The sequence below is a fragment of the Uloborus diversus genome, chromosome 2, assembly GCF_026930045.1.
Source record: "Uloborus diversus isolate 005 chromosome 2, Udiv.v.3.1, whole genome shotgun sequence".
Classification (NCBI taxonomy): domain Eukaryota; kingdom Metazoa; phylum Arthropoda; class Arachnida; order Araneae; family Uloboridae; genus Uloborus; species Uloborus diversus.
In genome coordinates, this window is record NC_072732.1 from 216,723,907 (window position 1) to 216,751,253 (window position 27,347).

At 35.6% G+C, this 27,347-nt stretch overlaps 1 protein-coding gene across 1 annotated transcript in view; it reads left to right on the top strand.

Annotated features, from left to right (window-relative positions):
- The window catches only part of LOC129216806 (disks large homolog 1-like), a 175,217-nt gene that overhangs the window by 25,603 nt on the left and 122,267 nt on the right, over positions 1 to 27,347 (top strand). The window contains exon 3 of the mRNA XM_054851023.1: positions 22,642 to 22,674. Coding sequence (XP_054706998.1) covers positions 22,642 to 22,674 — 33 coding nt within the window. The remainder of the gene's footprint in view (positions 1 to 22,641; positions 22,675 to 27,347) is intronic.

Sequence of the window (27,347 nt, forward strand, 5' to 3'; positions counted from 1 at the left end):
AGGCGTTATTGCATGAAGCGAATGTAATTATCTACTCGTTTTTATATTTTTAATCTGACGGAAAACTTGACATTGGAAAGAAGGGCTTTTAAATCATTATTTATCTTGTACGCATAAGGATACTCAAATATCGAATCTTATACTAAGTATTGATATGTTACGCTCGATTAAAATTTTAAACGTTTATGAACGTTTTTATTTTCCCATGATTCTAATCTAATGTTACCTAATATTTCTGGTTGTTCCGACAAATGATTGATAACTACCTTCCCTATTCATTTTCAGTACGGATCATGCAGTAAAAGTTGTCAACAACATATTCATTACTGAGCATTCCAAGTGTAAATATAAGAAAGTTAGTGCACGAACAGACAAATTAAAGTCATGAACACTTCTAAACTATGTTCGAAAGTTGAAATGTGATCAAATGCCTTCGTATATATAAATCAAAATAAATAAAACACAATTGTATTAAAAAACGCAAACAACACGGGGGGGGGGGGGGGGGAATCTCTCTAGGAAGCAATAAAGGTGCCATTTTTCTCACCTAGAGTACCATCTTTCACCTACGGTGCACGTTGGGTGAAGGGAGCCTGTTTTTCACCCTTGCTAAGGGTGCAATTTCGGCTCTCTATCGGGTGTCGCTGGTGAACAAGCGTTTCACCACTGAAAGGTGCCAAACGCAACCTGTAGTTTTAACAGTGAATTCTCTCAAAATGTTTTTTTTTTTTTTAATCTCAAAGTGTATTTTTAAGTAATTTTAAAATTCATGATAGCAAAAACGGGCCCTTCAAAAACTATTCTTTTATAGACCTGAAAAAAAGAACGGGGGGGGGGGGGGGAGTCACAGTATGGCTTACTGGGCGCTTTAATATGACGACAGAAGGGCGCATCTGGGCGTTAAAACAACAACTATTACAGTTGTACAGTATCGGGTGTTTGTCTGTGTAAGAAAAAAATCTGCAGGGCTGTTTAGAAGGCAAAAGGGCGCAACAGGATGTTGCTTTCTGCCAAATAAAGATGAGTCGCCCTCTAGATGCTCATTAACTATGTTAATGCCATCGGAGGTACGATAGCAAGAAAATTGATGATCAAAATTACAGTAGAAAATATTGCGGTCCTAATACACTGTTACAGAAACAAAACAAGTTATACAATTTTTATTTCGGAAAAAAATGGAGGCAAAACATAAATTACTATTAAAAATGGTAGCGTAATATACAATTGCTTTTTCTTTACAGGAAGCACCCAAGAAAAAAACTGAATAATCTTCTTTCATGTCTACCCGCTCTCCTCACTCCGAATCGCCGTTTTTAAATTTCCGCCAAAATTTCGCAGGTGATTCTGAGTATTGAGTAAGCTATCAGCGGTTCCTAGAATTTATAATTTACTCGTCAAGACACCTGTTCAAGGCAGTGGGGGACCAAGGATTTTAACCCCCAAATAACTTTCAAAGTCGCACCAGTGAGTAGTGACAATGATTGAGAAGAAAGGAACAAGTTTTGAAAATAAAGGCAAAATAATTCCAGGTTCCTCAGTGATTATCTAAAAGACTTATTACCGTAAAACATTTGTACTTAAAACAATTTCGAGGTGTCAGGAAAAGAGAGAAGAAAAATCGTCAGTTAAAGGGAAACAAAATATTTTTTAGTTACAAAAAGAAGGGGGCGGGGGATAATTTTTTGTAAAAAATATTTTTGAACAAAACAAAACAAAAAAAATTTCTGGCGTAGGGGCGCATCGGCCATGTGGCCGGTTGCCCGGCGGGCCAGTCCGGGCCTGTTCAAAACTCACGTTAAAATATGTGATTGTCATTTCTCTACAAACTTTCTTATACATTTTTACTTTCTTCTATATCTAATATATAGAAGAAAGTATTGGATTCGTGCAAATTTTCGAATTTCGAATTTTGACGGATTCGAAAGTTTTGAGGTGTGCTGAGTCCATTTCGACCATTTTTGGAAAATGTCTGTCTGTCTGTGTGTGTGTATGTATGTATGTATGTGTGTGTGTATGTATGTGTGTCACGTCTGTGTGTGACCAGTTTTTTGTGGCCGCTCTACAACAAAAACTACCGCATGAAATCGAACGAAATTTAGTACACATATGTGCCCCTATGTGAACTTGTGTCCATTAGTTTTTGGCGCGAATTCCTCCAAGGGGGGTGGAGCAATGGGACGTTTTTTGAGTTACGCGTGCTTGCTATTCCTCAGGAAGTAACTGGCGGAATCAAACAAAATTTGGTCCATATGTTGCCATTAACAGGAGCAGGTGCTGATTCAATTTTGGTGTCAATAACTCAAAGGGGGGTTGAGCTATAGAACGTTTTTTGTCGTCAATTGTGACTGCTGTATCTCAAGAAATAACGAACGGAATCAAACAAAAATTTTTTGACAAGTAGCCCTTAGTGGGTATAAGAGCTGATTTTATTTTGGTGTCAACAGCTAAAAAGGGGGTAGCGCAATCGCCCGTTCTTTTTTTCCATTGTGAGTGCCCTATCTCAAGAAGTAATGCTACGTTCTGGTTGAAATTTGGAATATATGTGAATCCATACGTAAACAGGCTTTGGTTCAATTTTGACTCCAATCGCTAAAAGAGGTGTTGATTTTTTTTTTTTTTTTTTTTTGCGAATAAAAATAGTTTTATTAATGCAACAATAAGAAAGATAAATCGTAATAGATTGTCGTCTGCGTATTTCTCGTGATTTTAATTGTATGGAAATGATCGGAAATATTATCTCAATGATTTAAAATTTTTAACTGTTGCCATCTTATGTTAGTTAATAAATAAAATATTTGTAATTAATTCAAGTAAGGCTTTTAAAGTAACTTTCAATTTTCGCTCTTTGTTTTGTTTTTACAATAATTCAGACATTGGGATGGTCATCAAGTTTTTGCATGTGTAATTTTGTTTCTGTTAGGAATATTGTTTCCTCGTCAAGCATGGGGAGGGATCAGAAAAAGGAAAAATATAGAAGAAAGTTTCGTGATGGCCACAACATACTAGTTTGGAATGTTTTCACAAGGAAGAAAAATTGGACAGATTTTTTTACTTCCTTTTACAAAAAAGGAAGTATTGTGTTCGCAAAAAAATTTTCACTCAAAAATCGGCCTTAATTCCCAATTTTCTCACCCCCGAATGAATTTGAGTTTTTTTCGACCCGAGCACACGTGGATGTATGCCTAGGAACGTACAGGCATCCAAAATATCCATTTTGACGACCCCCGAGTAAATTACAACGAATTTTCTCGTGACGTCCGTATGTTCGTATGTATGTGTGTATGTATCTCGCATAACTCAAAAACGGTATGTCCTAAAAAGTTGAAATTTGGTACGTAGACTCCTAGTGGGGTCTAGTTGTTCACCTTCTGTTTTGGTTGAATTCGGATGTTCCTAAGGGGGTCTTTTGCCCCTTTTTGGGGGGAAATCATTGTTAATTTCGATTTTAACTCAAGTTCTGTTATAATTTGCCGGACACTTGGCGATATATCACCAGTCTTTTGGTCGCCAAGTTTTGTCGCCAACTTGGCGACAAAATTGGAGATTTTCTTTTTTAATTTGGTTTCAATTTGGCCACTGTTTGTGATATTTAGAGAGTAAACAATTGAATCACATTAAAATTGCCAATAATGGAGAAATGACATTAAATTGGAGTAAAAGGAAGTCATGTGATGCCCACATCAGCTCGTTTTAATCACAATTAGAAACATTTAGTAGCGAAAACAGCTCAATCCAATAATTTTCAAAAGTTTTTTTTTTTTGTTTGTATAATTTGATACTTTGTTTGCAGTATCACGTCACAGCGCGATTTGGTACGAAACCCTCTTTATCAGGTCGAAAATCGCTGCCAAAAAACTCGTTTTACTTCAAAACCAGCTCAATCCCAGCTGTTACCGTTTCATCGCTTAAAACGTTTAGGTAGCACCGCATCATCATTCTAAAAGTCATTGATTTTAACATTCACATTTTTGATTGCATTGGTTATACTAGTGAATGGCATAAAAATACGAAATCATACGAATTTAATTAGAATTTGGATGAAAACTAAAAAATAAAAGTGAAACAATGCCCAATTTCCTTCAAAAACATCCCAATCTAAATTATTTTTATATGTAAAAAAGAAGAAAATACTGCTGATTTAAAAAGGAACACAAAAATGAATTCGTAAATTTTTTTCGAACTAATATATACGTAATTTTGTTTTTGGAAAAATTATATATATATATATATATATATATATAATATACATATATATATATATATATATATATATATATATATATATATATATATATATATATATATATATATATATATATATATATATATATATATATATATATATATATATATATATATATATATATATATATATAATTTTTTTTTTTTGGAAAAATAACATGGACAGATGTTAAAAAAGGTTTCTTTTTGTCTTTTTAGTAATGTTTTGAAAAATGGATTCAACTGTTTTTGAAACTAAACGCTTCATTTGATGTTTTCAGCTAACTTTGTAAACCAGTATATGACTAGTATTATTGACTTATTATTTTACTTAAAAAATAATTATATTTTTTTGTTTCAGAACAAAATATGAATCTACAATTGCATTATTACTTTGTATTGAAACGAAGTAAAAATTAAACGAAAATTTATATTTTATACAACTTCCATTTCAAACAGTTTTGAAGCCAAAAGAATAAATAAATAAATAAATAAATAAAATAAAAATAAATTAATTAAAAATAAATAAAATAAATAAATAAAATAAAATAAAAATAAATAAAATAAAAATAAATAAAATAAATAAATAAAATAAAATAAATAAAGATAAAATCCTTCAGTTTCTTTGGAAAAAAGGTTGCCTGTTTCAACGCAAGATTTCAGTTTTACGACATTTTCTTCTTTACATGACACAAATCCAGTTTTCTTCCCCCACCTAATGTTTACCACCTGAAAAACTAAACATCCGATGACTGATGAAAGACATAGTGTAGAAATCTATTTCTGACTTGTTATCAAACGAGTTTGTTTACATTTTCATCATTTTGCCCTCTTTTACTTTTAATTTTCGAACAGTCACATTTTTATGAATCATTAAACTAAACTCTTATCTTGAGTGCATTTCTATTAGTCATTTTGACTCCTACGAGATTAGATCTTAGATCTAGGTTACTCTGCTTAAAGCGTTTTTAGACATTTATCACACATGTTCTAAGGGGCCATTTATTAATTACGTAAGAGTCCGAGGGGGAGGGGGGTGGAAAAATCTCTACATACCCTTACTTGGGAGGGGGAGGGGGGTTCAAACTCATTCTTACGTAAAATTTTCTAAGTTCATAACATTTGAATTCGCGCGGTCAAGTGGTTTGACAGGAATAATTTTTCATTTGCATCTGAAGGTAAAAAACGTATTAGGATGAGCTGTTTTTTATTTGTTTTACAAAGAATGACTAGTGTAAAATATAATAAAAGAAACGCACTATGCATGGCATGTTTAATTTTAATTTGTATCGCATCACGTACAAAAAAAATTTCGAAAAAACATCCAGTCAAAATTCTAACTTTTTAGTAAATATTTCTTTACATAAAAAGGTTTAATTTAATAATAATGAATTTAATTTCGATTCCAGTGATGTAAGGTTCGTTATTTTATTATTTTGAAAAACGAAATGAAATCTTACGTAAGAATAGGGGAGGGGGGGGGGGTGAAAAAACTTACGTACCCTTACATGGGGGAGGGGGGGGGGTCAAAACACAAAACTAAAATAAATCGAGGGGCGACTCCCCATCTGGCTTTGAGAAACGTAACGTGTTTATGCATATGTTTGTGCCTTCTCTCACTCCCTGTCAATCTTACAGCTGCAGTACACTTTTTCTTAAATCAGCGTTGTTAATTAAGGTGTTTTTGTAGAGTTGGGTGGGAGGGGAGGCAGTTTATTAACCGCAAACACTAAATCCATATACACTCAAACCTGTTTTTGTACAGTGGGTACGGACCGCATAAAAAAAAATAATAATTTGAATTTTGACATCTTGAATTCAAATTATGTTTTTCGCAATCACGAGTGTGTGTATGTAGGCGTGTGTGTTTGTGTGTGGGGGGTATGCGTTTTTGTGTGTAGGGGTATGTGTGTGTAGGCATGTGTGTTTGTGTCTGTGTGCTGGCATAAGTGTGTGGGTAGTTGTGTGTATGAATATGTGTGTGTGTGGGGGGGGGGTGTATGTGTGTGTAGGCATATGAGTTTGTGTCTGTGTTCAGGCATGAATGTGTGGGTAGTTGTTTGTATGTGTGTGTATGTTTTTGTGTGTGTGTGTAGGTGTCTGTATGTATGTGTATGTGTTTGTGTGTGTATGTGCCTGTGTGTGTAGGTGTATGCGTTTGTGTGTGTGTTTGTGTGTGTGTAGTTGTGTATGTATGCGCGTGTGTGTAGGACATGGATGCAACCTGGAGACGGCTTTCGCTATAGGAGCAGCATCGTGAGAAGCCGATCCACGGTGATGCTGCGGAGGGTGGCGGTGAGAAAATAAAATCAAAGGACATCAAAACAGTCAAATGAAAGCAATAAGCAACCGTGATTGCTCAAAAAAAAAAAAAAAAAAAAAAAAAAAAAAAAAACAAGAAAAAAATTGCCCGAAACTTTAAGAGTAGCTATTAAAAGTTGTTTTCGCAACACAGTTAAAACATATTTTTTTATGTACGGTAGATAGGGACCGCATAAAAAAAGTCTCACGTAGAAAATAACGTAAAAACTTACGAGATAACTATCTTTGACGAAATCAAAATAAACCAAGTGAAGATAATTTTGCCAAATCGTTAGACGAAATTTCTCGAAAAAGATCTCGCACTCGCTTTATAAATAATTTCGTCAATTGAGTCCCAGTCTGATTGAAATTTTCATATACCACACTCAAAAGCGCACAAAAACAGGTTTGAGTGTATATAAAAATTGCTGTACGTATGTGTGTTGTACGTTCCAAATACAAATATGGTTTACATTGGATCTTTGAAAAATTTGCACAGAGAGGTCCTTTGATGCTCAGGAATTCACATCGGAGGTTCTCCTACACACGTTTGATGGGAAATGTTACTTTCATTTGATAATTGAACATGCACAGTTAAGATAATAAAAGTTTGAAGCAAAACGAGCTGATGTGTGCATCACATGACTTCCTTTTACTCCAATTTAATGTCATTTCCTCATGATTGGCAATTTTAATGTGATTCAATTGTTTACTCTCTAAATATCACCAACAGTGGCCAAATTGAAACCAAAATTTAAAAAAGAAAAAAAAAAAAACCCGTCAAATTCGTCGCCAAGTGTGTGACAAAACTTGGCGACCAAAATTCTGGCGATATATCGCCACGCGTCCGACAAATTATAACACCACTTGAGTTTACATCGAAATTAACAATGATTTCCCTTAAAAAGGGGCAAAAGAGACCCTTAGAACATCCGAATGCAACCAAAAGGCAAGATGCACAACTAGGACCCACTAGCAGTCTACGTACCAAATTTCAACTTTCTAGGACATACCGTTCTTGAGTTATGCGAGATACATACACACATACGCACATACATGCGTACATACGGACGTCACGAGAAAATCCGTTGTAATTAACTCGGGGATCGTCAAAATGGATATTTCGGGTGTCTGTACGTTCCTAGGCATACATCCACGTGTGGTCTTGTTGAAGAAAAAAACTCAAAATTCATTCGGGGGTGAGCAAAGTGGAAATTAAGGCCGATTTTTGAGTGAAAATTTTTTTGCGAATACAATACTTACTTTTTTGTAAAAGGAAGTAAAAAGGAAAAAAAGTGCAAGATATGTTCTTTATGGATCATTCTTCAAAAAAATGTAACTTTTCCGTCACACGCCTTTTACATTAAAAACTTTTTTGAACAATTCGTTTAACAATGATTTTTAATTTCATCAAAAGTACATCTATTTAAATCCGGCAGCAATTTTTTAATAATAATTTTTATTTTAGTATATTTTTGGTTTACAACATGTGAATTCTCACCTTCGTGGCATGTCACACACCTTGTGTGATTGTTTATGTTGTTTAATAACTTGTTTGATTAAAAGTATATACTTATTTATTTATTATTTCTTTCACAAGTGTCTCAAATACTAGGTGTTTAAGTATATTTAATTTTTTAATATTGTGTTTTAGTTCGTTTTAGAAGGACAAGGAGTCATGTCACACAATAAACTTTCACCTCCGTTACCTAAACACAAAATACCGTTCCTCATTAACACGTTGCAGTAATGACATCAAATTTTATTTTCCTTAATACAAGGGATACCCTAATTAAACTTGTTTATTTTCAGCCATATTTGGAGTTGAGAGATTTTTGTCGAAAAACAAAAAGATAGATATTGCTTCAAAAACTTAGTATGATTATTCTGACTTTTCACCTCCGTGAACTTGAACTTCAGGGATGTAAATTAATGTAAAAAAAAAGAAGTGAACATGTTTTCACACAAATGTTTAACATGTGCAGATTGTAGCAACGGAGAAAAAAAAATTCCATGAGAAATGTATCTGTTAGCCCTATATCAATGGAAAGATCCTCACCTCTGTGACAGACCTTATCAATGTCATTATTTCTGAGATGAAAATAATTGATGGGGGGGGGGAATACATCAATAATAGGCATTCTACCAAAATTATAAATTGCCAGTATATCCTCGAATTTACTAAACATTATTTTTTAACATACATTTGAAACTATTAATTAATCCGTACTTTAATTAAGAGAGCTTAATATGTTTCCACTAGTCATTAAAATAGCTGATTGTTTGCACAATCAACAAAATTACACTAGACGTTAAATCCCGGTTATCACAAATTTGCCATTTCAACTACGCTTGCGCGCGGTCTTAGCTTTTTGGGCTTTCTGTTATAAGATTTCGTATTGCTTGTTTAGGCTGAGCTAGAGTCCCAACAAATTAATGAATGCGATTAGAATATTTTCACAGCGATTTCGTGATATATTATATGAAACTACTGATATGACTGACTGATAATCTTCATAATGTAAAGAGAAAAATGACACTTCAATATGTATTGGTTAGGAAATATTTATTTAACATAAACGTAAAACACATTGTGCATTACTTCAAAAATGATTGGAATATGAGTACAGATATGTCTTTCGCGAATATTTTAGGTCAGGCGTAAACAGATTAGTATTATACATTTTTATTTAGGTTGAGGGTTCGGCTTTGTATTAGAAGTGATGCTGCAATTCTAGTACGCTCTTCTGAGGTTCAAAATTTGGTCCTGAAAAAGGCCTTTGTTTGATAGAAAAATCAGACTCCTAATCCATTAATAATTAAGACGCAAAACTCAATCTTTACCGAGGCGTAAAAACTAAACCAGAGAAAGCTTTGTGATTTTTATTTTTTATCTGTTTGTCATCTCATATTTATTAACATGTTTAAAATGTTTGTAATTAACTTTAGCAAGATTTTTGAAATCAGCAAAGTCCGCGTGCAAGCGCAGTTGATATAGCAAATTTTTGATAACCGGGATTTAACGTCGAGTCAAAATTAATACTTTGACATTAAACTGGACTCGATTTTTAAATATTAAAAGTTTTTTTATTTTTTTTATTTCCGTCAACAAGGCATTTATTTATTTATTTATTTTAATGAGTAAACTGATTGGAACTTAGCTGGGCTATTGTTTATGGTTGCTTCTACTAGGTAACACTTTCATGTAAGAATGAAAAAAACAGAAAAAAAAGGTTTCGAAATTGAAAAATATTTGCGTTGAAAAGTTACGATTTCTGGAGAACGACCCTTATGTGGCCTCAGGTCCCTACCCTTCGGTTAGGAAACTTACAAGCATAAAAACAATTTGAACAAGAGAATTTGGCGTTTATACGACCAATATTCATCCAGATATTAAACAAAGCTTTACTTGCTTAGATTACACCACTTATTGCTCGTGGTCATCAGGAGTCATATAGCAGCTGGCAGTGGGAGTAGACTTTGTGTGTGTTACTTGAGTGTTTTTGTCAAATTGTATGAGCGTTGTAGTGTGTTTCTAGGTGTCTTAATATGAGATTTGAATTTATTTTTTGATAGCAATGAGATTTGAATTTATTTTTTAATAGCAATGAAAACAAGTATTTTTTGCTTTTTTTTTACTAAGATAAAAATCAAATCTACGTCAATCTTTTGACACGACGATACGTTCCCATTTCATTTTCTGAACGGTTCCTACTCTATGCGCTTAATTTTTAAACTCGAATATCTCCTTTAATTTTGCTCATAAATTTTCCGGATTTTGGTCAGAAACGAACTGAAATCGACGGTCCTCCTATTTATACTATGGGATTAAAATACTGGAGTTATCCAGTAAATTTTGGATTCTCCTTTTGGGTTAGAAATTCACGAAACTTAGCAACATTTGGCTATTTATCGCCAAACTTGGTGCCGAAAAAGTTCAACAAAAAAGAATGCCAACCAGGCCACATCTCTTCTTTTCTCGCCAATCCCATAGAATCCGGGATCAAGTTTAGTAAAGTAGGGAAAGAATATTATACATGTAAAAGCTTTAGCAAGCAAAGTAATTTGTAATGAAAGTAAGTGGAGTAAATGTCAAATGTATCTAGATTGCAGTAAATTATAAGAACAGAAAAATATAAAATTAACTTTCATTTACAAAATTTGTAACAGTATACCCCATGCCTATCTACACACACACACACGCATATATGGTGGATCAGGGGTAGTTGCTGAAGTCATTTTATTCCCTTACTAGTGGTACCCGCACGGCTTTGCCCGTAATAGAAAATTAAAAGGTCTTTTGGTTCACCTGTATATTTACAAATAATGTATGGTGAATTTTCTCGCCAATTGGCTTGTGCCCATGCTAAGGTTCCACGTTATGATAATTTCGTAATTTACTCGTCCATCTTATGATAATTTTGTTCTTAAAATTGGAATAGAAAAAGAACCACATCGAATTTTCGAAAAATCGCTTCGAGGTGCACACCCCCATGCTACAAACTAACTTTGTGCCAAATTTCATGAAAATCGGCCGAACGGTCTAGGTGCTATGCGCGTCACAGAGATCCTGACAAACAGAGATCTGGACAGAGATCCTGACAGACAGAGAGACTTTCAGCTTTATTATAAGTAAAGATTAAGCTTAAACATTTTTATAAAATGTAAATCTACCCTCAGTAAAACTCTGATGTGCATGTGCTATAGAGTAGAGGTAAAAGTTACGAATTTGGATACGGATATCATCGAACGCTGGGATTAAAAGAAAAGAAATAAAAGAAAATGCGAAATGTGACTTTTAATTAAATGGAACGCCGTTGGTTCTTTCAGCGGCGTCACCGATGAAGAAGGGTGGAAGAAAAAATGACAACTCCTTCTTCCCTTACAACACCCCTTTTTATCCTCTAGCGCCTCATTTGCAACATTTCCGCCTTCGTGTTGGCAGAACTCATTTTTGCAGAAAAGGCAATTTCCTGTCGGAGTGCGTTGTTTCGGGGGGGGGGGGGGGGGTGAGAAAGAGGGGGGGGGGCTTCGAGTGCGAGGGCAACGTTAAACAAATGCGACGTGTCTCACTGTGACAATTAGAAAAGTAACGAACGGAGAACGTTTAATTTCAAAAACAATGATGGGAGAACTCCAACATTGTCGTTTTACCTTATAACTTATCTGTTTTTGGTTCTTTTTCATGTCGATCTCTGTTTAGCTTTGTTTTTTCATTGCCACTATTGTTTTTATGTTTTGTAAATTATGTAATTAAATTATCGTCCAGTTGTAGAGCGTGTGTAGTAATAATAAGAGAAAAACAAAATGCTTTCGCTCTTTCCTTGTGAGTTTAAATGAATAATCTTCAGATAAATTATGTGTACATATTACCGTTAAAGTATATATTGCAGTTATTTTATAGAATAGTTATTCCATGAAATAACTGATCGTGTCCGTTAAAGTGTGTGATATGTTATTAATTTGACACTTTAAGGGGGTTACAGTACCTCAAAAATGATGAAATGATCAAAAAAATTTTATTGCTTATTTCAAAACTAAAAACTATTCTGAACACAGGGAAAAAGTGTCATTGCTTTAGTTCAAATATTTAAAAAGTTATGAGTGGTTTTAGGCCATGCTCGCTATGTGTTCTTATGCAAAAGGAAAATTTTAAACTGCTTTTTCTCGATGATAGTATTTTTGTGTTTTCATGTCATTAGAATCCCTAAGGATTTTTTTCTATTAAAGATACAGCTTTAAAGTAATACTTTTTGCAATTGGGATAACATATTTGACAAAACTGTGCCTTGGATAAGCATTTTATAAATTACTCTAATCTTTAGAACATGTTAAACTTTTAAAAACCAAATTTAAAAAAAAACTTTGATTTTTTACATAATTAATCACAGAAAATGTTCTAATAAACTCGTAAGCAAATGATTGCACAGAATTTTAGAGAAGATAATAGTGATCAATTAACAAAAAAAAATTTATTTAGTTCAAAAATAAAAAAACCTTAGGGATTTCAAAAAATGGAATTTTTTTTCAATATTTTGAATTTTTAAAAAAAGTAGACAATATTTTTAAATTTTGAAAATAATTAATTCATTAAGAAATAAGTATGCATGTTATGGTTTCAAAGAAATATAAAATGTACTTAAATTAAAAAAAAAAATGTTTGAAAGGTACTGTGACCCCTTAACTAGTTATTCTATAAAATAACTAGGTATTATATAAATTAACTAATGAGAGACAGTTAAAGTGTAAAATAAACAATTTATCAAAAATAAATTACTAGGTATTCTATAAATAAACTAATGATAGACAATTGGAATGAAAAAGAAGCAATTTATCTAATTTATCCTGCGTATAAATGGTATTTATTGAAACGTACCATAAAATCATTTGTTACAACAAGGATTACTAAAATGACACTTGTAATTACAAAGAACATTATGCATTTCTAAAACAAAAGCACACACTGGGTTGTTGACACACTGGGTTTTACTCAAACATTTTGGGGGTAACACATGGGTGGAAGGTAAGTGTATTTGTCGTGCAAGATAAATGATAGAGATTGTTTTACACTTTAACGGGCTAGATCGTTATTCTATGAAATAACTAGTTAAACCATGAAAAACAAGAGAGTTTTACACTTTAACAGACACGATCAGTTATTCCATGAAATAACTAGGTATTCTATAAAATAACGGATTTCATACTTTAACGGTAACATATGCAGTAACGTCACTACGTGAAGGTAAAGGGAGAGTTTCGTCCCGTCCACTTTCTGGGGAAGGGGTGACATCCAAAATGGATATAAAAGTGAAGGTAAATATTTCAGCTCTGATACTTTTTCCCAGCATGTTTATTACCAAGTTTTTATTATTAAAGTTTTATTTAAACTATCACACGTCGTCTATTTTATTTTTAACTAGTGGCACTCAAACGGCTTTGCCCGTAGTAGAAAAATTAAAAGATCTTTTGGTTCGCCTGGTATATTTAAAAGTAATATATGATGACTTTCTCGTCAATTGGCTTGCCCATGTTACGGTTCCACATTATGATAACTTGGTAATTTACTCGTCCATCTTATGATAATTTTGCTCGGGAAAATGTTCTTAAAATTGTAATACAAAAAGAACAAAATCGGATTTTTAAAAAATCACTTCGAGGTGCACACCCCCATGCTACAAAGTAATTGTGTGCCAAATTTCATGAAAATCGGCCGAACAGTCTAGGCGCTATGCGCGTCACAGAGATCCAGACAGAGATACAGCTTTATTATTAGTAACTAGTGATACCTGCACGGCTTTGCCCGTAATAGAAAAATCAAAAGGTCTTTTGGTTCTCCTGTATATTTACAAATAATGTATGGTGAATTTTCTCGACAGTTGGCTTGTACCCATCTTACGGTTCCGCGTTATGATAATTTCGTATCTCGCCAATTGGCTTGTGCCCATGTTACGGTTCCACGTTATGATAATTTCGTAATTTACTCGTCCATCTTATGATATTTTTTTCTTAAAATTGGAATGGAAAAAGAACCACATCGAATTTTCGGAAAATCACTTCGAGGTGCACACCCCCGTGCTACATACTAACTTTGTGCCAAATTTCATGAAAATCGGCAGAACGGTCTAGGCGCTATGCGCGTCACAGACATCCTACAGATATCCTACAAACATCCTACAGACATCCAGACATCCTCCGGACAGAGAGACGTTCAGCTTTATTATTAGTAAAGAAGATAAAGATAGTAAATGCACCACACAATGCATTTTTAATTTATATTTGTCTTCTAATGTATATTGGGTTTCTTGAATTTTTGTTACATTCCGTAAATGAAGATGAGTCGTTTCTGAAAATTGCGAAAATTTCATGTTTACATACAAGTCCATGTTAGATTTTTTCCCAGGGGGGGGGGGTTATCACACATTATCTTCCCATGTGACACCCGTGCCAAGAGCGCCACTGATATAAAAACGTATATACAGTATAAACCTCAACCGTCAAAAAGGAAAGACAAATTATATTCTTAATATTCTTCCTGCGCTCCCGATGATGATGGTGATTTCGGGATCCCCTTTCCTCCTCGAAGATCAATCGGTGTTTCTTCTTTTTCAAAGCTCCCGGCCATCACTGGCAAGAAAAATAATTTATCGATTGAATCGGGAGAGCGGATGGCAGGCATCCAAAAATTTGGGGGGAAAAAATAAGCCAGTCTCGTGTTCTCCAATGGAAAAACCACCCCTCATCTTCAATATGACATGAGCAGTACCCCGACATCGTACGCCTCGACACTCCACGAAATGGCTCTTAATTACGATAACTGCCATCATCATTCGAGAATGAGGAGCTCATATTCCCGTTTTGAGCTCAGTGGGGAGATGATATTCCCGATTCCCCTCCTCTTCCCTTAGTGCCAGGGGCGGATCCAGAATTTTTTGTAAGGGGGGGGGGCGAGTTTCAAAATTTTCAAATGTGTGACCTGAGTCATGGATCATTTTACCTCAAATTTTCGTCAAAATTCATATTTCTCGAGGCAAACAGGCTGGTCACGTTACAGTAAGCTTTGAATATATGAGATTACAGCTATAAAATAGTTGGAAAAAGCACACACAACACCCCCACACACGATATATGGTTTGAGATGATGTGATCTGAAAAAAAAAAGTTAAACTCATTAGAGATTATTGTTCTTTTGAAAAGGAACAAAAAACTCAAAATAGCAAAAGCCCAGAAAACAAACCCAGTCAATGCTTTAAATTATTACGTGTTGAGAAGCGATACCTCACAGAACCAAGCAAAGTAAGGTTGTGTAATAGTACATTGATTCCCGGTACTATTTTTCCGGATCTAAAAAAATGAAGGTTAATAATAATCATAATAAAATTTTATCACAGGGGGCTCAGCTGACCCTTTGACCCTCCCCTGAATCCGCCCTTGCTTAGTGCCGAGCTTTGGAAGCTGAAATCGAATGTGCAGTTGTTAAGGGTTTTTTCAGTGAATTCCACTTGAAAGACCCTGAGTTAGGGGTGAAACAGATAGCTGTGTGTGTGGGGGGGGGGGGGGGTTAAAGCCATATTGCCTATACTAGTAGGTTAATGTGTATGTACAGGGTGTCCCATGAGCACCAGGTAACCAGAAGAGCTTGATTCCTCGTTTTGAGTGCATAACTCCCCCCTCCAAAGAATTACCCCCCTACGAGCCATGGATTTCGAGAGAAATGCTAGAAAAATGTATAATGTCATATCCGGTATACGAGAAAAAGAAACCTTTAATACAAACATGAAAATTGGTACAGTAAAACCTGTAAAGTTGACCACCCTTGTGAGTTGACCATCTGTCTAAGTTGACGGCTTTTTTCAGGCACGGAATTAGGTCTTCTTTATCTTCTTTACTAATAATAAAGCTCAAAGTCTCTCTCTCAGGATGTCTGGATGTCTAGATGTCTGGATGTCTGTGACGCGCATAGCGCCTAGACCGTTCGGCCGATTTTCATGAAATTTGGCACAAAGTTGGTTTGTAGCATGAGTGCGTGCACCTCGAAGCGATTTTTCGAAAATTCGATGTGGTTCTTTTCTTATTCCAGTTTTAAGAAAAAAAAAACTATCATAAATTACGAAATTATCATAACGTGGAACCGTAACATGGGCACAAGCCAATTGGCGCGATACGAAATTATCATAACGTGGAACTGTAACGTCGGTACAAGCCAATTGGCGAGAAAATTCACCATACATTATTTGTAAATAGACAGGCAAACCAAAAGACCTTTAATTTTTCTATTACGGGCGAAGCCGTGCGGGTGCCACTAGTATCATATAAAACGACCTCTGTAAGTTGACCACCTGTTTAAGTTGACCACTAAACTAGTGCACCGCAGGTGGTCAACTTACAAAGGTTTCACTGTATATGCATAAACTTCTATAGAAAAGAAGTTCAAAATATCCATATAGAGGCATGAATGCATATCGTCGAATGGCTGATTGCGCTCTTTATTTTCTTACACCAAGCACGATGTCATATTTTTCTTTCGTATTTTCCTCGAAAACTATGGGTCCTAGAGATGCAGTTCAAAGCAGATTTTTTTCATGTATTCTGAGCAAGAAATCTAGCATAGCAGTTTATCCAGCATTAATGCTTGATGGGAAGTCCTATACGTATAAGTAGGCTTGCCAGACGTCCCGGTTTTCAGGGAAAATCCCCGGTGTCATGACCGGTTTACTTCAGGTCCCGGAAAAAGATAAATTTGATTAGATTACCGACAAAGTCTAAAAAATATTAACTGTAAAGGACTATTTTGGATAATTACTTTGACATTTGAAGCATAGACTTATAAAATTAATATCGAATCAGCTTGTGAGGATTTTTACAACAACATTAAAACCAAACAAGACTTTTCAAAAAAAGTCCTAGCAAATGAAAAATACATGTAAATATTGTTCATTTTTATTCCTCATTCAAAGTATTTCTTCTTACTAAAGTAACTAATAAATATTAACGTGTAAAAAATAAAATGTTTAAATTTATCTACTTGTGTCATTTATTAGGTTTAGGTTTTATAATTAGTATTTATTCATAGTATTGAGAATCACCTACCCTCTAAAATACGCTTAGAACCAGCCAGGGGTGTGTTCCTTTAAGGGGTGTTTGTGATCCGAAATTTCCAAATATTTTGGGCTGACAACGCATTTTAAAAGCTGAAAAAAAAATTTTTTTTAAAGAAAACTTTTAGAATGTTTCTTTTTAATAATTTCTAGTTTGAATGTTGCAAATTTCTTTTACGGGGAGGGGGAAGGGGTCGAGTTCCTCATAGTTTCTGAAAATTTCACACTTTCTTCAGAAAATTTTACTTGAGTCCACTATCACCCACCCCCCTGGTTTCCTTTTGAATACTCGCGACGGGCGGGGGGGGATGGGAGGGGTACTCCGGTGTCCCGGTTGGACATTTCCGAAATCTGGCAAGCCTACGTATAAGGATTGTTACGAGCAACTCTCCGCTAGTAGCAAAATTTTCATTATACACAGAGGTTTTAATTATGTCTATGCAAAGGTGCTATCAAGTCAGTAGCACAGGTGCTATTGACTTGAGTTTATATCCATGTAAACAAATCAGTACATGTAGCCTTTATACCTAGGTTACCGTGGACGTATAGTACCTTTACGTTGGATTCATCTTAACCTATGTACCTTAACGTTAGACTTCGTTCTGATTCATCTGTCTGCCAAACAAGGTTATTATGAAAAAAATATATATATAATTTGAATTTTGACATCTTGAATTCAAATTACGTTTTTCGCAATCACGATTGTGTGTGTATGTAGGCGTATGTGTTTATGTGTGTGTGGGGTATGTATGTTTGTGTGTAGGGGTATGTGTATGTGTAGGACATGTGTGTTTGTGTCTGCGTGCAGGTATGAGTGTGTGGGTAGTTGTGTGTACGAGTGTTTGTGTGGGGGGGGGAGGAATGTGTATGTGTGTGTAAGGCATATGTGTTTGTGTCTGTGTCCAAGCATAAGTGTGTGGGTAGTTGTGTGTGTAGGCGTACGTATATGTGTAGGTGTCTGTATGTATGCGTGTGTATGTGTTTGTGTATGTGTGCAGGTGTATGTATGTGTGTGTATGTGTTTGTGTATGTGTGCAGGTGTATGTATGTGTGTGTATGTGTTTGTACGTGCGTGTATGTATGCGTGTAAGCGTATGATATTGATCTAATCTGGAGACGGCTTTCGCTATAGGAGCAGCATTGTGAGGAACCGGTCGACGGTGATGCTGCAGAGGGTGCTGGCGGGAAAATGATAGAACATCAAAACAGTCAAATGAAAGCAATAAGCAATCGCGATTGCTCAACAAGGAGGATGGAACACTTATTCTACCCCCTTTGCTCCTGTGACACGTATTATGAGAACTTCATTTGTATCCAGGTGACAGATTTGTTTTCTGAACTCTCGTCTCCAACGCAAGGATTTGAATCACAGGACTCCTCTTCCTATGTTGCTGTTCAATAATACAGATAACAAACAAACACAAATGCGAAAGTGACGACCAGCAACAGACTCTTGGCCCAGTTAGGCTGGTCCTAGTCCATTCATCAATCCCCTATGAAGATTAAGGGCCCTTTTAAAAGCTACTTACTCTATTGGAAGTAAAGCTTGCTTCAGGTAAACAATACCTATATCCTGATTTCAAGATCAGCTTTGAGTTTTAAAAAGCACAAATCAACGAATCCTGGTTTTGTGATCCATCCTCTTTTACACTCTTTTGCTAAAGACTGCATAGTAAGCATTCTAATCCTGGAATCATAGTGTAAAGAAGAAAGCCCAAATCTAACATGGAAGCCCTCCAATGCATCTCAGTCATTTGGTGTCTTTCTTGAGATAATGAGACCAAAACTGTACTCCAAATGGAATCACTGAATTTCTACACAAAGGTAGAACAGTCGATGAAGTCAATCAATATTTTTAATTTGTGGCTGATCCCTTCAGTAAGCCAAGGTATAAAAAGAAACGGAACTATTTCCTATTTTCCAGGTAGGGAATAAGAAATATAGTCATCACAATACTGCTGTGCTGTGAACAAAATTCGTATCTGCAATTTTTACTTCCTTTTACAAAAAAGGAAGCATTGTATTCGCAAAAATATTTTCGCTCCAAAATCGGCCTTAATTTCCATTTTTCTCATCCCCGAATGAATGTTGAGTTTTTTTTTTTTTTTCGACCGGACTACACGTGAATATATGCCTAGAAACGTACAGACACGCGAAATATCCATTTTGACGACCCCCGAGTTAATTACAACGAATTTTCTCGTGACGTCCGTATGTACGTACACTGTAAAAAAAATCCGGAAACGTTTCTGAGTATATCGTGCAGCTGTGGTTCATGAAAGTTTCAAAAACGTTTCTGAGTATTTCGGAATCCTCTTTCTGTAATGTCCAGAAACGTGTCTGAGTATTTCGGAATCCTCTTTCTGTAATTTTCAGAAACGTTTCTGAGTATTTCGGAAACCTCTTTCCGTAATTTCCAGAAATGTTTCTGAGTATTCTGTGCAGCTGTGGTTCATGAAAGTTTCGAAAACGTTTCCGAGTATTTCGGAATTCTCCAAACAATTTTCAAAAACGCTTCCGAGAATTTCGGAATCCTTTTTCCGTGATTTTTTTCTAAAATATAATTCTTTATTATAGTATTGCATACCATATCAGTTTCAATTCTTTCATATCTAAGAGAAATAATACAAGCAATTTTAGAATCATTCGTGGATTTTTTTTTTGAATTTCTAATGACAAATAGCATGGTTAACAGCATAACATATGCACAGTTATAAGTTTTTGAAAATTTATGAAATTATATAGTAGTTTCATTCATAATCACAAAATCGTCGGGGGAGGGAAGGGGAGTTCTTTCTCAAAAGTGGGATTGTTTGTTAAACATATTAAACTTCAGTTTTTCTCTCAATATTTTCAAGACAAAATTATCAACATATTGTATTTTTAATGCAGAACTTAAAAACATATCTTGTATCAAACTTGATAGCTTTTATTTTCGGATAAAATTTGGCAGAACTTACCTACACTTTGCGTTCCGAAATTCGTTCACGTAATTAATCAAAATAGGTTACTGATTATAGGTTACTGATTAGTGATGGTGCACCCATAAAATGATATAAAGAGCCCCCCCCCCTTAAAAAAAGCAACCCCTTGAAAATGTCAATGGCACAGTCTGCGTGGTGAACGCCCCTCGTCTTCTCCCCATATGTGCATTGCATATTAATAACATAGTATTTAAAAAATGATCACTTTTAAAACGATGACATGAAATAATATTACTTTTTATTTCGGCATGTAAATGCAGCTGTTCCATTTTTGCAACTGACTGATTACTCCTGACTGTCCTACATTAAACTAGTATATCCACTAAGGAAATGTTATTTTCGGAACAACTAATGTCAAGGAATTTTTTTGTTAACCACATTTAACAAAATGAATAAGCAGATGAATTAATTGCATAACTATGTTCTTACTAATAGATAACATGGTCATTTTCTAATGGTATTAATATTTTTAAATGAATGAATAAATTATAATAAAAAAGATAAATAATACTGGCACATTTTTTGTGAAGCATATTACAATACTAGAAAATATTTGCATAACCATATTTTTAATGAATTAAACAATTGATTTTTTTTCTTTTTGAACCAAAATGTATGTACATCCAAGTATTTCGAAATAACTTTTCTGTGATTGCTTCTCAAATATAAATCTTATTTCTTTTGCGTAATTAATCAGTTTCAGTTGGTTACAACAAATAGTACACAGTGCACATAGGTATCTTTAAATTAATTCGATAAACCCAAAAACAATTACAATTGGAGCCTCATCAAATGCAAATCAACAAAAATATAAATGTATATAACAACATGTTTTAAAATATTCATTAATACTTACAAGTGAACATGAGCGGAAGAAAATCTAAGTACCTCCATTACAACTGAATAAGTAATCCAAAGGGTTTCGTTTCATTAAGTATAAACACGGGTGTTGAAACTATTCACGCTTGAACACACAATATATATCTAATTATGGTCGCATTGGAAATTGTAAAGAAGCAAATGGTTATTAACTAACTTAATAGCTGCGTACATCGTCTAAAAAATCAAGGGCAGTCCAAAATGCAAAGGCGTAAAATTAGTTTCGACACATTTTACTACTCTCTAGACATGAAATAACAAGCAATCCAATGATAAACAGTTGCTGACTGCAGCAACCATAGATAAGAATAATATAAGTTCTCATTATATCCGACTCATTGGCGCCCGTGTTGGAAGGATAAAATGGGTTTCGAAGCGTTGCGTCATCACTTCCGCTTCTAGATTTCTTGAAATAACAAAAAGCTTTCTAAATATTGAGGAGTGCGCTATTGGATGAAGGATTCCTACTATTTCGGAAACGTTTCCGATATATCCAGAAACGTTTCCGAAATTTGTTACAGTGTATGTATGTGCGTATGTGTTTATGTATCTCGCATAACTCAAAAACGGTATGTCCTAGAAAGTTGAAATTTGATACGTAGACTCCTAGTGGGGTCTAGTTGTGCACCTTCTCTTTTGGTTGCATTCAGATGTTCCTAAGGGGGTCTTCTGCCCCTTTTTGGGGGGAAATCACTGTTAATTTCAATGTAAACTCAAGTGGTGTAACAGTTTGTCGGACACTTGCCGATATATCGCCAGTCTTTTGGTCGCCAAGTTTTGTCGCCAACTTGGCTACAAAATTTGGCGATTTTTTTTAAAATTTAAATTTGGTTTCAATTTGGCCAATGTCGGTGATATTTAGAGAGTAAACAATTGAATCACATTAAAATTGCCAATAATGTGGAAATGACATTAAATTGGGGTAAAAAGAAGTCATGTGATGAACACATCAGCTCATTATCAAAATTGAGTAACGGCCACCAGGTGGTTCTTTGTCCGATATTTCACCAAAATACAATGTTGTATGGTTATTTTTCAACTAGAAAATTTTAAATAAGTTTTTTTTAAATAGATGCACCTGAGCCAAATACATAGAGGCGCAAAACTTTAAACGGTAATTTCTCGTTTTGAGCTCAGCTGCAGATACGTATTTTGCGCTTAGCACGCAAAATAGACATTTTGGAAATTATTGCTGTTTCCGTGTAATACAATTATTCAATCTTATGTGTATTTTTTGAGCAATCACATTGCTTATTATTCTCACTTGACTGTTTTTGGCGTTCCTATGATTTTATTTTCCCTCGCCTCCCTCTGCAGCACCACCGTCGACCGACCCGTCCCGATGCTGCTCCTCTAGCGAAACCCGTCTCCAGGTTGCGTCCATATCCTGAATGCGCACGCATACATACACACCCACACACACACACGCACACACTCATATATACATACATTTTCACACACACACATACCAACACACTCATGCCTGCACACAGACACAAACACACACGCCTACACATACATACATACACATACGCCTACACACACATACATACACACACACTCGTGATTGCGAAAAATAAAATTTGAAGTCAAGATTTAAAAAGTTCAAATTAATTTTTGTCTCTTACAACATTATTTAAATTTTTTTTTTTAAATTTCAGGCTCATACACCTCTTCTGGGTACAGAGAGATTCGTAAGTAAATGTTTCTTAGCTTTTTTATATTTTTTTCCAACTAATGTAATGTGTGGATACTTTTACATCATACCTTGACTGTCAGCTGTCGTAATAAGGTATTTAAACTTCTTTCATACGTTAAAAACTTTATACCAAACTTAAAACTAATAACCAAATGTAATTGTATTTGAAGGACTTGCGGGAAAGTAAACATTTTACTTTTAAGGCAGTACCTTTACATAGATCAAAATGCCAACTTATTGGAGGGTACTTTCAATCCAGAATAAGAAAATCCCTAATGCTATAAGTTGCTAAAAAACCGAGTGATATCGGAAGTCCCAAAACACGCCCACAGCATTTTCTCTGTAAACACGCAATTAAAAGAGATGAGGGCTGTTCACAATTGATGTCACGCTCAAGGGGAGCAGGTTCGGAAAATTGGGACAGTTTGTGACAAGGTGAAGGGAGGGGGTTACAAGAAGAATGATATTACGCTCCTTCATAAGAATATGTTTAGGAAAAATGGTGTGACATGTGACAAAGGGGGGGGGGGGTGCAATAGGATATTTTTGAGAGAAACGGGGAAGAAATGGTCGAAAAAAAAAGGCGCGTAATGTCTATTGTGTTTAGCCCCAAATGACATGTTCATCTGGTCAAAAATCTGAACCTCTTCAAAACTTTCACATAGTAGGTTCATTCCTAACGCCGGCTCCACACTCTCCAACAAGAGCACAAGACAAGACAAGGGGTAGAGTGTGGATGGGGAACTCGGCGCCTCTTGCTGTCTCTCGCGAATGTCTCGCGTTGCCTTCAGTAAATGTCGGTAAATTGTTCCCGAGTCAAAGGAGCGCGAGAGGCTACTGCAGCGCCATCTGTCCGCCGCGCGGAATTTGCTTTGTTTTGGTTTTCTGAAAGCAAATCGCAGTTCGCCATGTCTAATAATTAGGTTTGGAACAACTCTTTGGAGTTGAAATTTTTGGAAATTTTTCAAACAGAGGCTATAATTTGGAACGCAAAGCACACAAATCATAAAAATAAGCAAAAGGTTTGATGCATGGAATCGCATTTCTTCTGGCTGCGTCTTATGTAAAATGACCCCTTGTTTCCAAATACGACCACCTTTCCCCCATCTCGGCCCCCTTTTAGATTTTCCCCCACCCCTTCTTTAAATCAGAGCCATTTTTTTAAAACTTGGAGTGAGAAAAGAGCATTGCAATAACCGTAAACATTACTTTAAATGACTAGAGATGTGCAAAGCTCAAAATTTTGTGCATATGTAGCAACAAATAAAACTTGTCCCCCCCCCCCCCAAATTCAAAAATGGGGGATTTTCTACAAAACTCGGTACGTGTAGGAGGAAAACGGATATCATATTTGGATTCAGGGGGTCAATTAGCAGAAGAATCAGGCGGAATAGCCTCAGAATCATTTGAAAGTTTTTTTTGCTGCGCAGTGTGTTTGGGGGGGAGGAGTGCCCCCCATGTTTTCCTTTTTGCCACATATGCACAAGATTTTGAGCTTTGCACATCTCTTACGGTTAATTGTTGGGCTAAATGCCTTTATTTTTGTTTCTTGAAGGATTTCACCAATATTGTTTTTAAAAAAAAAAAACATTTTGTGACTTACCTTTTGCCATTCCGGGAGGAAAAACCTTGCGCGGGAAATCCCATCCACCTGCCACCGACACTCAAATGTCCGAGTTTGAATCGGAAGTGTTCGGAAAAATATGTGGCACGCTATGATTGGTTGCCGTCATTCGGCAGACGTCGGTAAACTTCCGACAGAGCACATGTCGATCACATGAGGAAACCATGTTGAGGTGTTAGGTGCTGAATGTCAAATTAAATAAGAATTGTGCAACCTGCAAGCTGTGTTTTCTCCGGGTTGTGTTGTTTTGACAATATGCAAATAATGTAACGTCACATTGTTACGTGCAAGGTCGGATCTGGCTACAAATACTCTGACCTGCCGTAGCTCGATCGCTACTTTTCTTTTACTCGTCTCCTCGTCTTGTGTTGTTGGTGTTTTGTGAATGTGTTTGTCAATGTCATCATAAATTTTTCGCTACTGGCCTCTCAGGTGAGGTCTGATCTTTCCTGAATAATGCACTGCTGATGTCTTCAGTTTGGAAAGCGCGTGCTGTGATGACGTCTATCAAAGTGAAAAGTTATAATTTTCCCTGATGTGGGTCGTTTGTTCTCCGGGGAAAGAGGATCGTGTCCATCTTCGATATGTTTTTTTCTCCTGATGTGGTGAACTTTGCTCACGTGGTATGAACTGACCAGCCTGCAATTCTGGTGGAAATTGCTATGCCGTCCATCTACCGGTGAGGTGTCACTATGGAACATCGACAGGACTTTTGATACCTGCATAGACTTATTGTAAGATCTCTTTTTTAATTTTTCCTCGGAGAACCAAATCATTGTGTTGTAATCATTTTCTCAATATATGTTAAATAAATGTTTTTCAGTGTAAAGAATGATTCATGTTTTATTTTCTTCGGGCAGACCACTACCTCAAATTTTTAGTTGGAAAGGAGTTGCCTAATTTTAAGCTTAGCTGTAGGCCATTAACCTCAAATTATATCCAACAAGTGGTAGCAGAGTCGTGTGGTTGACCTGCCCGGAGAAAATTGAATCATTTTTTATTATGGAGAAAGATTATAGAAATGTTGAGATGTTGGGCTCCCATAATTGGGCTACCTGGTCCAAAGATATAAAAATGGTGCTCATAGAAAGGGATTTATGGGAGATTACCCAAAAGAAACCAGAAGGGGAGTTAACTAGTGCTGACAGAAAAAGATGTGGCCAAGCTTTAGCCATCATCTATTTAAACTTAGAAAAGGATATAAAAAGGTTAATTGATAATTTGGAAGATCCTAGTGAAGCCTGGAAAACCCTTAAGGCAAATTTTGAACCCCCATCTTTGGCCAGAGTAGCCGCACTATGGGAATCCTACTTCTCTTGCAAAATGCAAGAAGGTGAAACGGTGGGATTATTCGCTGCAAGGTTGGGGGGAATTTTTAACCAATTAGTCGAAAATGGATATATTATGGAAGAAAAACTCAGAACTTTTCAATTGATACGGCATTTACCTCCAAATTTCAGCAGTATTGTTCAAGCCATCTACAGATGGGAAGGAGAGAGATTTACTTTCTCGAAAGTAAAAGACGAACTACTGGCTGAGGAAGGTAGGATTAGGTATTTGGCCGAAGAGCCTAATGTAGAAAATTCGGCAATGTTTTCAAAACCCTGAAACTCCGGAATGGCAAATGGTAGGGGTAAATTTCTTGCTAAAAATAAAGTTTGTTACATTTGCAAAAAGAAAGGGCATATTGCGTCGAGGTGTTGGAGCCGTAATAAAGTAAAACAGGATAAGAATTTTAAATTCAAAACCAAAGAAGACCCTCAGGCAGGAATGTTTTGTTCAGTAAATGAAAACGAAATTTCTGCAAACACTACCTACCCAAAATGTGAGGATACATGGCTATTGGATAGCGGCAGCACATCTCATTTTTGTCGAGATAAGTCATTGTTTGCCGAGCTAGAGCATGTACAAAACACACAAATGGAGGTAGCTGTAGGAAACGTGAAGAGCCAAGTAGAGGGCATTGGGAAAGTAATTTTTAAAATTGAATCAGATGGAAAATTGGTTACCATCACCCTCAATAATGTTTTCTATGCTCCAACACTGCGACGCAACCTAATTTCTGGTTCTTGTATAGACAGACAGGGCTATAAGCTCAAATGGTTGCCCGGAAAGATCTGTGTTTTTAATCAAGAAAATGTTAAACTATTTACAGCAAATTTAATAAATAAACTTTATCATGTTAAACCAAATTTTTATATTGATTGTGAAAATGTTAATTATACAAAAGTTTTTAAGACCAAGGACCCGTCTGAAGGGGCCAATATGGTCAGTGTTGATATGGAAAAATGGCATAGAAGGTTTTGCCATATAAATATGGAAAGTATCACCAAAACGAGTAAACTTGGTGCAGTCCAAGGACTAGAGATTAAGAAGGGGCAAAAACCCAATTGTGACCCTTGTCAATTGGGAAAAATGAGGAAGTGCTCGTTTAAATCTATGCCAGAAAGACGTACTAGCTCTGCACTTCAATTGCTCTACATGGACCTGATGGGACCCCTTCAGACCGAGTCCTTGGGGGGAAAGAAGTATATTTTTATAATTATAGATGATTTCTCAAGAAAGTCATATGTTTTCTTTTTAAGAACAAAAAGTGAGGCATTTAATGTTTTTGTAAATTTTCAAAAAAGGACTGAAAGATTCCTGAACTCAAAAATTTTGGCTATCCGTTCCGATAATGGAGCAGAATTTGTTAACAAAGATTTTGAGAACTATCTCACCAATCAGGGAATAAAGATAGAGCGGACCAACTCCTACACCCCGCAAATGAACGGGGTAGTAGAAAGATACAATTTAGCCATAATGAATGGTGTGAGGTCTATGCTCAATGATTCTGGATTGGGGGATGAGTTTTGGGCTGAAGCCGCTCTTTGTTTTAATTATGTGAGGAATCGAACAGTAATAGGAAATATGGACAAGACCCCTTTTGAGCTGTTTTCTGGACGTAAACCTTCAGTGAGGCACCTACGTATTTTTGGGTGTACTGCCTATGTAGGTCAGCCTAAGTCTAAACTAAAAAAGTTAGATATGAGGGCTACCAAGGG